We start from the raw sequence: 17,550 nt of genomic DNA on the forward strand, positions 1-17,550 counted from the left end.
TGCAAACTAGGTGAATATAGAAGACAGGAGACCAAGTGATAAAGGAAAGAAGCAATGATAGAGTATAAAAAGAAACTAGCAGCTAACAAAAGAGAATCCCAAAGTATTCTAAAGCTAAATAAAGGTAAAAGGATGGTAAAGAGAGGAGAACTGATTAGCAATCAAAGGGGAATTTCAGAGGCTTGGCTGAGTTATTACACTAAAAGTCTGCTTCTCTTTGTTGTCACACTCCCCCGACAATTCAAGTACAATGTAACTCTCCCTGGCATCCCAGCTACAATATGGAACTCCATCAACACTTTGGCTCCAGTCCAACCTCCCCTGGTTCTCCAGGTACAGTCCAACTTTACCCTGGCACACCAGGAACAATGTAATACTTACATTCCATTTTCATTCCCATCTCCAAACATTTTTGAAGTCTGCAGAACTGACAGCGGTTACGATGATGCTTGTTGATGACACAGTCTCGACTGCTACGGCAGCTATATGTCAGATTTTTCCTTACGCTTCGCTTGAAGAACCCTTTACAACCCTCACAGCTGACTGCACCATAGTGACGCCCTTTAAAGGTAAAGGAGCATATTTAGGTCAGATCTTGGTGGGTAAGCATAGTGTCTAACAGAATAAAATCAGTCATCTCGAATAAAGCTCACTCTGTTTTATGTTGCTGAAATTCGCACTTCAAAAATTATTAGCTGATCCCCGCTTCTGGATATCCAAAGAATTGTATGTCAAAAACACTTTTCTCCACCTTAAGTTGTCCCAAAGTATCCCACAACCAATTAACTACTTTCAAAGTGATGTTATTGTTAGCCTACTGCATTTTCTGTTTGTGAACAAGTCAATCTCACAAATAGATCATTTAAAAAAATTAATGCGAATTAAGCAATCAATATTGGCCAGTATAACGTACTGCACAATAGCTGGTATAAGTGATATGGGCTTGTCTCAGCTCCTGCCCAAAATGTTGACGTTCCTGCTCCTCTGATGCTGTGCTTTTCCAGCACCACTCCAATCTTGACTCTAATCTCCAGCGTCTGCAGTCCTCACTTTTGTCTAAGATTCCAGAGACCTAGGTTAATGTTTTGGGACTTTGGATTCAAATTCCACTAGGGAAGATGGTGAAGTTTGAATTCAAATAATAACTCTGAAATTAAAATGCTAGTCTAATAGTAACTGTGAAACCAATGCTGATTGTCATAAAAACCCACATTTCACAAATGCCTGTGAGGGAACAAAGTTGGCCACTTTCTCATGGTCTGGATATTAAGTGACTTTAGAATAGCAGCCATGTGTTTGATTCTTAAGTGCCCTTTGAAATGTCCTAGTAAGTCAATCAGTTGTTGTCCTAAACTGCTACAAAGTCTGGTAAAAGGAAGTAAACTTCGGCAATTAACTAAGCAAATATAGCCGTGTCAACCCTGTAAAATCGTCTCTGGCCTAATGGCAAAACTATCCAGCAGATTAATCAAGTAACAAACTGACACTGCCTGTAAGATATGAGTTGATGAGTTCAATAATATGCCAGACACCACCATCATCATCCTATGTCATGTCCAATGTGCAGAACAGACCCAGCATCTTTTCTGAACCCTTTCAATTTAACATCTTTCCTAGAGCAGGATGTTACAGGAACATACTATCCCTAAACTCTTGTCAACTCATTTTTGAAGGCCTCCCAATTTCCAACCATTCCTTTACCTGTGAACAGGCTCCCCCAATCAACTTTTGAATATTCCTGTCTAATACCATCAAAATTGGCCTTCCTACAATTTAGAACTTTTAGATTAGGTCTACCCTTTTCCACAACTATTTTAAAGCTAATGGAATTATGATCATTTGCACCAATGTGCTCTCCCACTGACACCTCGGACACTTGCTCTGCCTTATTTCCCAAGATAAGGTCTTATTTTGCTCCTCTTCTAGCATTGCATCCAGATACTGAAGAAGAAAATTTTCTTGTACATATTTAACAAATTCCTCTCCATCCAAGCTCTTGACACTATGTTTGGAAGGTTAAAATCCCTTACCATTGCCACCCTATTATTCTTACACATGTGCCAGATCTCCTTACATAATTGCTTCTCAATTCCTGCTAACTATTGGGACGCTTATATTACGATTCCAAAAAGGTGATCATCCCTTTCTTATTTCTCAACTTCACTGCATGTTCTCCCAGGAATATCCTCGCTCAGTACAAGTGTAACGCTATCCTTAACAAAAAACACCCCATCTCCCAACCTTTCTATCCTTCCTATTGCATACATACCCTGGAACATTAAGCTGCCAGTTCTGTTCACCCGAACCATGTTTCTGTAATAGCTATGATGTCACAGTCCCATGCCCTCAGCTCATCTGCCTTACCTGTAAGGCCTCTTGCATTGAAATAAATGCAGTTTAATTTATCAATCTTACCTTGCTCTCCACTATGCTCTTGGCTGCCTTGACTATTTTAATTTTCTCCCCTTATCTAATGTACCAGCCTCAGACTTAGCTCTATGGGTCCCCACCTTGCCCCTTTCCAATTCACATGCAACCTGTCCTTCTTATACAGGTCACATCTAACCCAGAAGAGATCCCAATGGTCCAAAAATATGAATCCTTGCCCTCTACAAAGCTCCTTAGTGTTACATCACAGGGTAAACCCTTCAGCTTAATTTAAACCAGCAACACAGAAAACATTTATCCCGTGCAGTAATCTGTGAAACTTCAAGAGGCCAAGAACTATTAAGCAAAAATTAACAGCTTTATTTCTTAAAGTATAACAGAGAATAATTAACTAACAACTATTTACAACTCCTTCCTATAACCTATCTTTTACTTTCCCTTCTATAATACTAGTCCGATAAAACCCTGGATTAAGATTTACTGAAAAATTCAAATTTCAAAACTAGCCAGCTGTCGAACCTTCTCTTTGCAGATTTGCTCTCTAGGTCTGTGTCGATGTTTTTCTCTGTGCAAACTTCTTCTTGAAACAGATACCTTTCAGAGATTTCTGACTAGCAGCCTACATCTGTTGGTCTTTTGGCAGTTCTCCTCCCAACTGTTCAATTTTTCCCAGTCTTATATCCCCAAAGCATCGGATTGTGTCATTGGCTTTTAATATTGTCAACATACTAAATTCAAACTTGATTGAAGCTTGTTTTTTTTGGGGTGTATAATTTAAATTAATCGGCCTAATTCAAATTTGTTTTTGTCTCCAGGCAACCAACTACCCAAGCTGCTGGACAACATGTTACATTGGATCTTATTCAGAACACTTGGTGCTGTCAGGTAGCTCTGAAAGTTTTTAACTCTCTTAAAAGTACAGTACACACACATCTTCATAACATTAGCCACACATTCATCTGTCCCCATCCACCTATTCCTATTCTCACTAGCACCTGGCACCAAGAGAAATCCACATAATACTACCCCCGATTACCTACTTTTTAACCTGCCTAATTTCCTATATTCTCTCTGCAGAACTTCGACTCTTTTGCTACCTATGTTATTGGTACCAACGTGTACAATGACCTCCAGCTGGTCACTCTTCCTTTCCAATAATATTCTGCACATGCTTCGAGACATCTTTGACTCTGGCACCAGGGAGTCAACACACTATTCTGATTTCTCGCTGACAGCCACAGAAACCACTGCCTGTGTCCCTGACGAGTGTCCCCTATCACAATTGATCACTTCACAACACAGACAGTCAGGGTACCAGAAACCCAGCTTTCAGTGCTATATTTCCCTTAGAGGCCGTCCAATTACAGTCCTGGTGTTAGCCCAGGAGACTCCTGCACCATCTGCCAATGTCTCTTACCCTTCTAGCAATGATCCATCTATCTGAATATATCTGCGGTTTTTCTACCTTCCTGAAACTACCATCCAGCACTACCACCCTGACTACTGTAAATTCCTCGCTGCCTCTAATTGCCGATCCAACCAATCCATGTGATCTGATAGGATTTGCAAGCAAACATACTGCCTGCAGACACAGTCTACAGGAACATGTTTCCCACAACCTCCCCTCACCTCCATCCAAGGCTCCAAATGATCCTTCCACATCTGACAATAACCTTACTGCAAGGGAAGAGTACATAACTATTAAAATCCATCTCTGTCTCTTTAACAATTACAAACCCATAAAAATATCTAAAAGCACATACAATACCTTGGTCAAAAACTCAAATGTTAGCACAGTCTTACTGCTCAAAACACTGCTATGGGATAAATATCTATCTTTTATATCAAAATTCAATCAAGAGACAGATCTCAGTAAAACATAAGTAACCTCCCCCTACTTGCTATTACAGATTTTTTAAAAAAAAATTTAAGTTTTATAAATCTTAAAATCAAACATTTAGCTGATCAGACTCTGAAATCATATTGATCTCTCCCAGGATCTTACTAATAAAAAGCACAGAGGTGAGTTAAGGATTGGCTAACAGACAGAAAGCAGAATGGTAATCAAAATGTCATTTTTGTGTTGACAGACTGTGACTATCGAGGTACTGCAAAGATTAATACTTGGGCCCTACTTAGTGTGTGACTGGCCAAAAAAAAACAGAAGATGGAATATAATGTGTAAAAACAGGTGGTTATCCATTTTTACAGGGTGAACATATGTGCAGAGCATTTCTTAAATGATGAGTGATTGGAAAGCATAGGTAAAGGAACCTAGGTGCCTTTGTTGATGAGCTTTGAAGGCTAACATGCAGGTGCAGCAAGCTGTTAAGAATGCTAATGGAATGTTAGCCTTTACTGTGAGAAGATTTGGAGTATAGGGTAGTGGAGTCTTGCTTCAGTTATGGAGCACAATGGTGGTTTTCTCATCTCTGGAAAGATTTTAGTGTCATAGAAAGAGAGTGTAGCACAGATTCACCAGACTGGCAGGAACAGCGACTGGGCAAACCAAGCCTGTATACTCTAGAGTTTCAAAGAATGAGAGGAGGGCTAACTGAAACCATAAATACTTAAAAGGATAAATGTAGATGTTTCCCCTGGTTAGCAAATTTGAAACTAGGGGGCACAATTTAAAAATAACGGGATGCCATTCAGGACCAAAGTAAGGAGAGCTTTTGTACTCAGAGGGCTGTGAATCTTTGGAATTCTCTACCATACAGGATGATGGAAATTCAATCTCTGAATGTATTTAAAGGAGGTTAACAAATTTACAATTATTAATGGTGTAAAGGACAGGGTAGGTAAAACGCAGGATCACATTTAATAGCAGAGCAGGCTTTATAAGCTGAACGGTCTTCTCTGTTTCTAAAGGAACATTCCCAAATGTCGGGATCTTTGGAAATGTAGAACCAATACATCAATTATATAACTAATCGACTATCAGAAGTAACTCTCATAATACTAAAAGCGGGATTCAGTAATATTAATGCCATTGATAGTCAAGGGGTGCTAGATGGATTGTGTCTTGTTGGAGAACCTGGCACTCGTGTTGTCAATGTTACTTGCAACTTGTCAACCCAAGGTTAATGCGCCCAGATCATTTTGTATTTGGACCTGGACTGATTCACTACCTGAGGAGTCGCAAATGGTGAAGGGCTTTCCATATGAAGGGCTTTTGCCCAAAATGTCAACTGTCCTGCTTCTCGGATGCTGTCTGACCTGTTGTGCTTTTCCAGCACCACATTCTCGACTCTAATCTCCAGCATCTGCAGTCCTCACTTTCGCCGAGTTGCAAATGGTGCTAGACATTGTTCACGGATGATTACACATCGTCATTGCTGAACTTATAAAGGTCATTGAAAAGCAGTTGAAGATGGTTTGGCCGAGAACATTGCCGTGAGGAACTCCTGCAGAGATGCCACAGAGCTGAGTTGATTGACTTCCAACAATCGCAACTACCCCAACCAATGGAGAGTCTTTCCCTACTGTAAACTGAATCCAGTTTTTCTAGTGCTGCTGAATGCTATATTTGGTCAAATGCTGCTGTGATATCATGGGCAGTCAGTTCTGGAAGTCAGATCTATTGTTCATATTTGTACCAAAGCTGTAATGAGGTCAAGGGCTGAGTAGCCTTGATGGAAACCAAATTGAGCGTCAGTGAGCAGATTAGTCCTTTGCAACTGTAGCCTGATAGCACTATCAAGTTCTTTCAGTATTTCACTGAAATTCAACATTAGTCTGATAGGGTAGTAATTGACTTGGTTGAATTTATCCTGCTTTTTTGTATACAGGACATACCTGCAAGTCTCCACATTGTTGTGTAAATGCTACTTTGGCGTTGAGAGATGACTGGCTTGCTAGTAAATAGAGAGTTGGCATAAATGGATCTTGATCTAGTCGGCAGTTTGTAATGAATGTGCAATCGGTGTTGGAACTTCAACTTTTCACAATAAATGACTTGGATGAAGAGACCAAAAGTACGGTCGGCAACTTTGCTGATGACAAAGATAGTATGATATAAATGAAAGGACTCTCACGGAAGAGTCTAGGACCAGAAGACACAGTCTCAGATAGCCAATTTAAGAGGAGGAGGAATTTCTTTCTCAGGGGCTTCAGAGTCTTTAAAACTCCTTGCCGCATACATTGTGGGCCACAGTTTTTGCGGAGATTTAAGGCGGAGATAGATTCTTGATTAGTAGGGGAATCAAGGATTAAGGGAAAAGGGCCGGAAAGTAGGCATGAGTAATGTCAGATCAACCATGACCTTTTTGAATAGTGCAGCTGGCTTGAGGGGCCCACTCCTATTCTAAGTTCTTATGGTCTTAGGTAGGAAAGTAGGTTGTGAGAATGATACAAAGGGATTTAGATAGGTTAGGTGAGTGGGAAAAGATCTGGCTAATGGAGTATAATGTGAGTACATGTGAAGTTGTACATTTTAGCAGGAAGAATCAAGAAGAGAATATTATAAATTGTTAGAGATTGCAAACACTCTGATACAGCAGGATCTGGCTGTCTTAGTACAAGAATCACAAAAGATTAGCATGCAGAAAGAATAAGATATCAGTAAAGCTTTTGATAAGGTCCCACATAGGAGGCTGATAGCAAAAGTAAGAGCCCCTAGGATCCAAGGAAATTTGTCAATTTGGATCCACAATTAGTTGAGTGGCATCAACCAGAGGGTGATGGTTAAGAGGTGTTTTTTTTCTGACTGGAAGTCTATGTCCATTAGGGCCTCCACCCTTTGTGGTTTATAAAAATGACTTAGACTTGAATGCAGAAGGACTGATTAGTTAAGTTTGCAAATGGTACAAAAATTGATACAAGGGAATATAAACAAGTTGGTCAAAGGGGCTAATCAGTGACAAATGAAATTTATTCTGGATAAATGAGAGGTCATGTACTTGGTCAGGACAAGGGCAAGGTAATACATGATGTACGGTAGGATCCTGGGAATCACTGAAGATCAAAGAGGAATTAGTGTGCACGTGGATAAAGTAGCTAAAATGACATATGGGATTCTTGCCTTTATTAGTCGAAGCATAAAGTTTGAGAGCAGGGAGGTTATGTTGGAACTGTATAAAAAAATTAAACTACAGCTATTAGGTGATACAATGCGATTGTACTGGAGAGGGTGCAGACAAGACTTACCTGGAAGTTGCACGGCTGGAGAATTTAGTTATGAACAGAGATTGGACAAACTGGAGTTGTGTTCCTTGGAGCAGAGGAGATTGAAAGGGAACATGAATAACAGGGCAGCAGAGAGCACTTCACTGAGGAACACTCTAAGAGAGGAAGACATCCTCCCCTCTCTCCCAAATCCCCAACCACTACCACTGGTGTTAAGGAACAAAAAGCCTCAAAGGCTACGTTAGTAAAGGGACAAAGGCAGTGGTGTGCTCCCCATGCCAGACTAGTATCCCTGACAATCATGTCTGCAGGAAGTGTACTTCCTCATATACATAGAACATAGAACATAGAACAATACAGCGCAGTACAGGCCCTTCGGCCCTCGATGTTGCGCCGATCAAAGCCCACCTAACCTACACTAACCCACTATTCTCCATATACCTATCCAATGCCCGCTTAAATACCCATAAAGAGGGAGAGTCCACTACTGCTACTGGCAGGGCATTCCATGATCTTACGACTCGCTGAGTGAAGAACCTACCCCTAACATCAGTCCTATATCTACCCCCCCTTAATTTAAAGCTATGCCCCCTTGTAATAGCTGACTCCATACGCGGAAAAAGGTTCTCACTGTCAACCCTATCTAACCCCCTAATCATCTTGTACACCTCTATCAAATCACCCCTAAACCTTCTTTTCTCCAAAGAAAACAACCCCAAGTGCCTCAGCCTTTCCTCATAGGATCTTCCTACCATACCAGGCAACATCCTGGTAAACTTCCTCTGCACCCGTTCCAGTGCCTCCACATCCTTCCTATAGTATGGCGACCAAAACTGCACACAATATTCCAGAAGCGGCCGCACCAGAGTCTTATACAACTGCAGCATGACCTCAGGACTCCGGAACTCAATTCCTCTACCAATAAAAGCCAGTACGCCATATGCCTTCTTCACTGCACTATTTACCTGGGTGGCATTGCTTGGTTGGACACAGAGAGTGCCATAGACACTACTTATAGGGAAGTAGTCACATCACAGATTCAATCAGGTAGGTGGGTAACTGCCGGGAAAGGCAGGTAGTGCAGCAGTCTCCTGTAGCAATCCCCCTTCTAACAGATATACCAATTTGGATACTGTTGGTAGGGGGAGAGCTTCTCAGGGGAGTGGAACAGCAGCAGCCACGCTTGTGACACCACAAATGGCTCTGCTGTAGAGCAGAGTTGGGTGAGATACAAGTGAGCTATAGTAGGAGACTTGCTAGTTAGGACCTTAACACTCCAGAATGGTGTGATGCATCTCTGGTGCCAGAGTCAAAAACATCCCTGAGCCGTGGCATGAAATTCTTAAGGGGGAGGGTGACCAGCCAGAAGTCGGGGTGCACATTGGTACCAATGACATAGGTGGAAAGAGGAACAAGGTCCAGGACCTCAAGGGTAGTTATCTCTGGGTCATTACCAGTGTCATGTGCTAGTGCTGCAAAAAGCACAAAGATAGGACAAACGAATGCATGGCTAAGGAGCTTGTGCAGGAGGCAAGGTTTCAGGTTCTTTGGATCACTGGATCTCTTCTTGGGTCAAGGTGACCTCTACAAGAGGGATGGGTTTCACCTTAACTGGAGGGGAACCTCTGGTATCCTCGCATGGAGGTTTGCTAGTGATACTCGGAAAGGTTTAAACTAGAGTGGCAGCAGACTGGGAACCAGAGCAGCAGGTCAGCAAGTGGAAGGATTGAGGGGAAGATCGATGTTAAGACCAGAACCTCAGAAAGGATGGACAAGCAGAGACAGTAAATGAATACGATGGTACTAATAGGCTGAAGTTTGTTTATTTCAACAAGTAGTATTATAGGTTAGGCAGATGAGCTTAGAACCTGGATCAGTACATGGGACGACGATGTTGTGCCATTACAAAAACTTGGTTGAGGGAAGGAAGGACGGACAAGCTCCTCAACATTGCAGGGCCTCATTCTTTTTTTACTTTCCTGTACCTCATCCAAAACAAAGAGGTGGAGAAGTTGGCATTACTAATCAGGGAGAATGTCACATCTGCAGTCAGAAAGGTCGTATTGGAGGACTCATCCACCGAGAGAATATGAGTAGAGTTCAAAAATAATACGGGTACAATTAGAGTCATAGAATCATTGCGATGTACAGCACAGAAACAGACACTTCGGTCCATGCCGAACAGATATCCCAAACCAATCTAGTCCCACCTGCCAGCACCCAGCCCATATCCCTCCAAACCCTTCCTATTCATATACCCATCCAAGTGCCTTTTAAATGTTCCAATTGTACTAGCCTCCACCACTTCCTCTGGTAGCTCATTCCATACACCTACCATCCTCTGAGTGAAGAAGTTGCCTCTTAGGTCTCTGTTATTTCTTTCCCCTCTCATTCTAAACCTATGCCCTCTAGTTCTGGACTCCCCCACCCCAAGGAAAAGACTTTGTCTATTTATCCTATCCATGCCCCTCATGATTTTATCAACCTCTATAAGGTCACCCCTCAGCCTCCGACATTCCAGGGAAAACAGCCCCAGCCTATTCAACCTTTTCCTATAGCTCAAATCCTCCAACCCTGGCAACATCCTTGTAAATCTTTTCCGAACCCTTTCAAGTTTCACAACATCTTTCCGATAGGAAGGAGATCAGAATTACACATAATATTCCAATTACTCTGATAGTGCTATATTATTGGCCCCACATTAACCATCAAGACATTAAGAAGCAAATATATAGTCATTTTTTGGAAAGATGCAATCACAACAGGGTTATCATATTAGGTAACTTTAACATTCCCAATATTGACTGGTATTCCCTTAGAGCAAGAGGCTTAGATGGGCAGATTTTGTTAAGTGCATCCAAGAGGGTTTCTTGAAACAGTAATCCAACTAGAGGAGGGGCCATACTGGATCTTGCACAGGCTAATAAGCCAGGTCAGTTGACTGGCCTTCCAGTGGGAGAGCATTTTGGAAACAGTGATCACAACTCCCATGTTTTAAGATAGCCATGAGTAAGGATAAGTCAGGACCTTACGGGAAGGTACTAAATTGGGGGAGGGAAAATTACGTCAGTATTAGGAGAAGCTAAGGAGTGATCATTGAGAGGAGCTGTTATTGGGCAAGTCCACACTTGACACATGGGAGTTGTTTAAAGACCTGATCAGAGTTCAGGACCAGCATGTTCCAGTAAGAAGGAAGGTCAAGATTGCAAGGTAAGGGACCCTTGGATGACGATGGAGGTTGTTAATTTAGTCAAAACTGAAAAAGAAGCGTCTTAAAGTTTAGGAAGCTAAATTTGGACAGGGCCCATGAGGGCTATAAGGAAAGCAAGAAAAAAACTCAAACAGGAATTAGGAGATCAAGGAGGGACTAGGAAAAGACCTTGGCAAGTAAGGTTAAAGGGAATCCAAAGGCATTCTATACATACATAGATTCTATACATGCATAGATTCAAAATAAGAGGATAACTAGGGAGAAAGATGAAAGGACGGAACTTGAGCTTAGAGGCAGAGGATGTGGGCGAGATCCTAAATTAGTACCACGCGTCGGTATCCACCCAGAAAGATAGAGAGAATAGTGAAATTTGTATGGAGCAGGCCAATATGCTGAAGCATTTTGAGGTCAAGAAAAAAGCAGTATTGAGTCTCTTGAAGAGTGGATAAGTCCCAAGGACCCGATTGTATCTACCCCAGGTTATTGAGTGAGGGGATTGCTGGGGCCTTGACCAATATCTTTGCATCCCCGCTAGGCACTGGAGAAGTCCTGGCTCCGGCAAGTAACTAATGTCATTCCTGTGTTCAAGAAGGGAAATCGGGATAATCCAGGAAACTATAGGCTGATGAGTCTCACATCCGTGGCTGGGAAAAAATTCTATTGGAGAGAATTTGTAGGGATAGAACTTACGCACATTTGGAAAAGCATGGCCTAATTAGGGACAGTCAGCAAGGCTTTGGCAAGGCAGGTCATGTCTTACTAACTTGACTGAATTTTTCAAGGAGGTGGCAAAGATAATCATTTGGCTATGGGTCAAATGCTGGAAGATGGGAAAGGTGGGTTTTTTTGACCAGCATGGGTCTGATGGGTTGAAGGGCCATTTACTATACTGTAGATCTCTAACTCAGTAATGCTCAAGAGAAAATTAATACAAAACTATCAATGCTATGCTCCTGTTAGAGAGAGCTGGTGCGACCACATTTGGAATACGCTGGATATGGAAATGAGTTGGGAGCCATTCAGAGAAGATTTTCCTGGACAAATACAAGAGGGTTATCTCCAAAGGAAAGCTTGGACAGGCTCATATACACTGAAGTTTTGAAGAGTTGGGGTGACCTTATTGAAAACTTTAAGATCCTAAGGGGTCGTTATTGGATGGATATGGAAAAGTGGATGTGGAAAGGATGTTTCCTCTCATGGGAGAATCTGGAACTCCGGGTCAAAGATTAAAATTAAGCGTCGTCCATGTAAAACAAAGATGAGAATAAATTTAATCTCTTAGAGGGCCATGGGTCTTTGGAATATTTTCCTTAAAAAGTAGTAGACGCAGTGTCTTTGAATATTTTTAAGGTAAAGGCGATAGAAGATGGAGCCATATCATATTAAATAGTGAAGCAGGTTCTACTCCTGTTCCTAGCCTGCGCATTCACATGGAAAGAGAATAAAATCAGTCAAATGAATGCTGGGCTAAAAGGGCAGGTCAAAGGTTGGAACTGTGCAGCAAGTAATGTACCTTTTGAACCCTCAAGGCCAGTCCACTAACTACAAAGCACAAGCCAATAGTATAATGGAATACTGTCCACCTATCTGGATGGGTGCAACTCCAATAACAATCAAGAACCTTAACACCATTCGGGACAAAGCACTACATTTATTTTCCATCTCATCTAACACCTTCAACATTCATTTCCTCCAGCACTAAACCATCTACAAGATACTGGATTAGTGGTGCTGGAAGAGCACAGCAGTTCAGGCAGCATCCAACGAGCAGCGAAATCGACGTTTCGGGCAAAAGCCCTTCATCAGGAATAAAGGCAGTGAGCCTGAAGCGTGGAGAGATAAGCTAGAGGAGGGTGGGGGTGGGGAGAAACATTGCATCAACTCAGTAAGGTTCCTTGGACAGTTTGCGTTAAAATCCCAAACTCCCCCCGTAAGAGTACTGCGGGTCTACCTACACCACACCATTTGCAGCAGTTCAAAAAGGCAGCTCACCACCACCTTTCCAAGGCAATAGAAATGGGAAATAAATGCTGGCTCAGACAGCAACATCCATGTCCCAAGAATTAATTTTTAAAAATCTGCTTATGATTTTGAACATATCTGCCCAATCTCTTCTCAACCACCTCTTGGCTCTAGTGTTGCCAAATTATCCATATAACTGAACCTCAGAATCAGTCTTCTCGAACTTTTCTGCACCTTCTTAAATACCTAAAGCTGGGGAACCAGAATGAGACATAATTCTTCAGTTTAAGCCAGTTCAATGTTTTGTAACGATTCACCATAACTTCCTTGCTTATACACCTTTATTTATAAAATTCAGTAGCCCATGTCACTTATGAAGCACTTTCTCAACTTTCCTGCCACCGTTAATCATTTATGCACCCAAATTCCCAAGTCTCTCTACTCTTGCATCTTTTATTCCTATTGCTTTTTTTCAATCTTCCAACCAAAATAAATCACTTCATGCTTTTGTGTATTAAACGCAATCTGCCATGTAGCCATACATCCTACCAGTCTGGACTGCAGCGGTTCAAGAAGGTAGCTCGCCACAACCTTCTCAAGAGCAGTAAGGAGAATGTAGTTTCCTACGACCAGTGGGGGTATCTTCCGTCAGTACTATTTATCATTTACTACATGATGAAGTATCGGGAGATATGGATAATCTGCTTAAAACATGGGATCAGGATTTGTGACTAGAAATCTCTATAGAAACGTGGAATGATATTTGGGAAAATGCTAGAAGAATTACTATCTGTAACAGAACTCAGGCTATCCAGCTGAAGATACTTCATAGGGCCCATATAGCACCGGCTCGATTGGCAAAATTTAAGGCAGGAGCATCTCCAATGTGTCCCAAATGTAAAATAGAGGTGGGCACTCTTGTACATTGCCTATGGACCTGTCATAAGATCCGTAGATATTGGACCAAAGTAGCAAGTACCCTGACAGAAATTTTCGGAACGGAAATTAAAGTGGACCCTGTATCTCTCCTTTTGGGCTTTTCGAACTTTCCCTCCCTGGACATGTACGGGAAGAGACTATTTTCTATTCTCTCTTTCTGTGCAAGGAAAAATATTTTGGTGAACTGGGTGGCTGAGGGCCCCCCTGTACTTTCAAATTGGCACAGATTAATTATGGAATTACTTCCTTACAAATATGGTGCACCGAAAGACCGAATTATTTTATAAAATATGGCAGCCCTTCTTGAATTACATAAATACAGAAATTTTGGCTATCCTAACAAGGGCTTTTATTTAATTGAGATTACAAACCTGGCTGGTCCGGGGCCCCTTAGGAGAGGAATCCCGCACGAATACGGCTTTTATTACATTTGATGTTAACACATTCCGAGCATGTAAGAGACTTAAACATACTCTCTGGTTAGTTGTAGGTTAGATTAGTAGACAGTTGAGTTTTGTTTTTTTTTCCTTTTTTGGTTTTTTCTCTTTTGTTAAATTTTGGCTATTGTATATTTGATTTAATTGTATATCAATGTTTGTATTTGAGAGTTTTGTTTATTTTTGTAAAATTGTAAAAATGTTAAATTTCTAATAAAAATATCTATATAAAAAAAAAGAGCAGTAAGGAATGAGCAATAAATGCTGAACCAGTCAGCGACACCTACATTCCACAGATCAATAAACACTTCCAACCTTTGTGTCACCTCAGAGTCATACAGCATAGAAACAAGCCTTTCAACCTACTAAGTCAATGCCAACCAGCAAACACCAAACTAAACCAATCCCATTTATCTGCACTTGGTCCATAGCTTACTATGCCTTGGCTAGGACCTTATTCAAATTATTCTCGAATTAGTATTTACCTGATGCTTTGTCTCCACACACAACACAGTTCTCGGCTGGCTGTGAACGCTGTACTTCGGTTTTTATTAACAGATGTTCTACCGCGTCTGTCACAATCTGGAAAGAGAAAAGTCAAAATATTAGTCACCAGGACAATTCATCAAAGCCCGATTGCTGCATCATATGCTCATGATGTAACTTAAAGTTCAATCTTTTTATCCATTCATGACACTTGGGACTTACTGGATTGCCCACCATTTAACGTCCATCTCTATTACGGAGACATGGGTAGAACAGGGACAGGATTGGTTGTTGCAGGTTCCAGTGTTTAAATGTTTTAGTAGGGTTAGAGGTGGGGGTAAAAGAGGGGGAGGTGTGGCATTGCTTATCAAAGATAGTATTACAGCGGTGGAAAGGACGACGGATGAAGACTCGCCATCTGAGGTAGTTTGGGCTGAGGTTAGAAATAGGAACGGTGAGGTCACGCTGTCAGGAGTTTTCTACAGGCCTCCTAATAGTCCTAGAGATGTAGAAGAAAGGATTGCGAGGATGATTCAGGAGAAGAGTGAAAATAATAAGGTGGTTGTTATGGGGGCTTTAACTTTCCAGATATTGACTGGGAAAGCTATAGCTCGAGTACGTTAGATGGGTCGGTGTTTGTCCAATGTGTGCAGGAGGGTTTCCTGACACAATATGTAGACAGGCCAACAAGAGGTGAGGCCATACTGAATTTCGTTCTGGGTAACGAACCAGGCCAGGTGTTAGAATTGAAGGTAGGTGAGCACTTTGGGGACAGTGACCACAATTCGGTGACTTTTACTCGAGTGATGGAGAGGGATAAGTGTGCACTGCTGGGCAAGAGTTATAGCTGGGGGAAGGGAAATTATGATGCGGTGAGGCATGACTTAGGATGCGTGGCTTGGAAAGGTAGGCTTCAAGGGAAGGGTGCAATTGATATGTGGAGCTTGCTCAAGGGGCAACTATTGAGTGTCCTTGATAAGTATGTACCTGTCAGGCAGGGAGGAAAGGGTCGTGCGAGGTTTAATAATGAATTGGAATCCCTTGTTAAAGGGAAGAGGGCGGCCTATGTAAAGATGAGGCGTGAAGGTCCAATTGGGGCGATTGAGTGTTATAAGGTAGCCAGGAAGGATCTAAAGAGAGAGCTAAGAGCAGCAAGGAGGGGACATGAAAAGTCCTTGGTTGGTAGGATTAGGGAAAACCCAAAGGCTTTCGATAGGTATGTCAGGAATAAAAGAATGACTAGGGTAGGCATAGGTCCAGTCAAGGATAGTAGTGGGAAGTTGCGTGTGGAGGCTGAAGAGATTGGGGAAACACTGAATGAATACTTTTCGTCAGTATTCACTCAGGAACAGGACATTGTTGCCGATGTGAATATTGAGTCACAATTAATTAGAATGGATGGCTTTGAGGTATGTAAGGAAGAGGTGTTGGAAATTCTGGAAAGGGTGAAAATAGATAAGTCCCCTGGGCCTGATGGCATTTATCCTAGGATTCTCTGCAAAGCAAGGGAGGAGATTGCAGAGACATTGGCCTTGATTTTTATGTCTTCATTGTCTACAGGAATAGTGCCAGAAGACTAGAGGATAGCAAATGTGGGTCCCTTGTTCAAGTAGGGGAGTAGGGATAACCCTAGTAACTATAGGCCGGTGAGTCTCACTTCTGTTGTGGGCAAAGTCTTAGAGAGGGATTTATGAACATCTGGATAGGAATAATGTGATCAAGGATAGTCAGCATAGTTTTATGAAGGGCAGATCGTGCCTCACAAACCTTATTGAATTCTTTGAGAAGGTGACTAAGGAGGTGGACGGGGGTAAAGCGGTAGATGTGGAGTATATGGATTTTAGTAAGGCGTTTGATAAGGTTCCCCATGGTAGGCTATTGCAAAAAATACGGAGGTATGGCATTAAGGGGGAGTTGGAGGTTTGGATTAGGAATTGGCTGGCTGGAAGAAGAAAGAGGGTAGTAGTTGATGGTAAAGGTTCATCTTGGAGTGCAGTTACTAGCGGTGTTCCGCAAGGATCTGTTTTGGGACCATTGCTGTTTGTCACTTTTATAAATGACCTGGAGGAGGGGCTAGAAGGTTGGGTGAGCAAGTTTGCGGATGATACGAAAGTCGGTGGAGTTGTTGACAGTGAGGAAGGATGTGGCAGGTTACAGCGGGATATAGATAAGCTGCAGAGCTGGGCAGAATGGTGGCAAATGGAGTTCAATGTAGCTAAGTGTGAAGTGATTCACTTTGGTAAGAGTAACAAGAAGATGGGGTACTGGGCTAATGGTCGGATACTTGGTAGTGTGGATGAGCAGAGGGATCTTGGTGTCCATGCACACAGATCTCTGAAAGTTGCCACCCAGGTAAATAGTGCAGTGAAGAAGGCATATGGCGTTCTGGCTTTTATTGGTAGAGGAATTGAGTTCCGGAGTCCTGAGGTCATGTTGCAGTTGTATAAGACTCTGGTGAGGCCGCATCTGGAGTATTGTGTGCAGTTTTGGTTGCCATACTAAAGGAAGGATGTGGAGGCGCTGGAACGGGTGCAGAGGAGGTTTACCAGGATGTTGCCTGGTATGGTAGGAAGATTGTATGAGGAAAGACTGAGGCACTTAGGGCTGTTTTCATTGGAGAAAAGAAGGTTTAGGGGTGACTTGATAGAGGTGTACAAGATAATTAGGGGTTTAGATAGGGTTGACCATGAGAACCTTTTTCCATGTATGGAGGCAGCTATTACGAGGGGGCATAGCTTTAAATTAAGGGGTGGTAGGTATAGGACAGATGTTAGGGGTAGATTCTTTACTCAGCGAGTCGAGAGTTCATGGAATGCCCTGCCAGTAGCAGTGGTGGACTCTCCCTCTTTATGGGCATTTAAACGGGCATTGGATAGGCATATGGAGGATAGTGGGCTAGTGTAGGTTAGGTGGGCTTGGATCGGCGCAACATCGAGGGCCGAAGGGCCTGTACTGCGCTGTATTCTTCTATGTTCTATGTTCTAATTGCCTTGGAGAAGG

The 17,550-nt window shown here is 42.2% G+C and overlaps 1 protein-coding gene across 7 annotated transcripts in view; it reads right to left on the bottom strand.

Annotated features, from left to right (window-relative positions):
- Positions 1 to 17,550, bottom strand: part of LOC140483959 (nuclear receptor subfamily 2 group C member 2-like) — a 223,988-nt gene that overhangs the window by 149,944 nt on the left and 56,494 nt on the right. For all 7 annotated transcript variants that reach the window (XM_072582824.1, XM_072582825.1, XM_072582826.1 and 4 more), the window contains 2 exons: positions 14,550 to 14,646; positions 382 to 561 (listed from right to left, as the gene is read on the bottom strand). In XM_072582824.1, coding sequence (XP_072438925.1) covers positions 382 to 561; positions 14,550 to 14,646 — 277 coding nt within the window. The remainder of the gene's footprint in view (positions 1 to 381; positions 562 to 14,549; positions 14,647 to 17,550) is intronic.

The sequence above is a fragment of the Chiloscyllium punctatum genome, chromosome 12 (assembly GCF_047496795.1).
Source record: "Chiloscyllium punctatum isolate Juve2018m chromosome 12, sChiPun1.3, whole genome shotgun sequence".
Classification (NCBI taxonomy): Eukaryota; Metazoa; Chordata; class Chondrichthyes; order Orectolobiformes; family Hemiscylliidae; genus Chiloscyllium; species Chiloscyllium punctatum.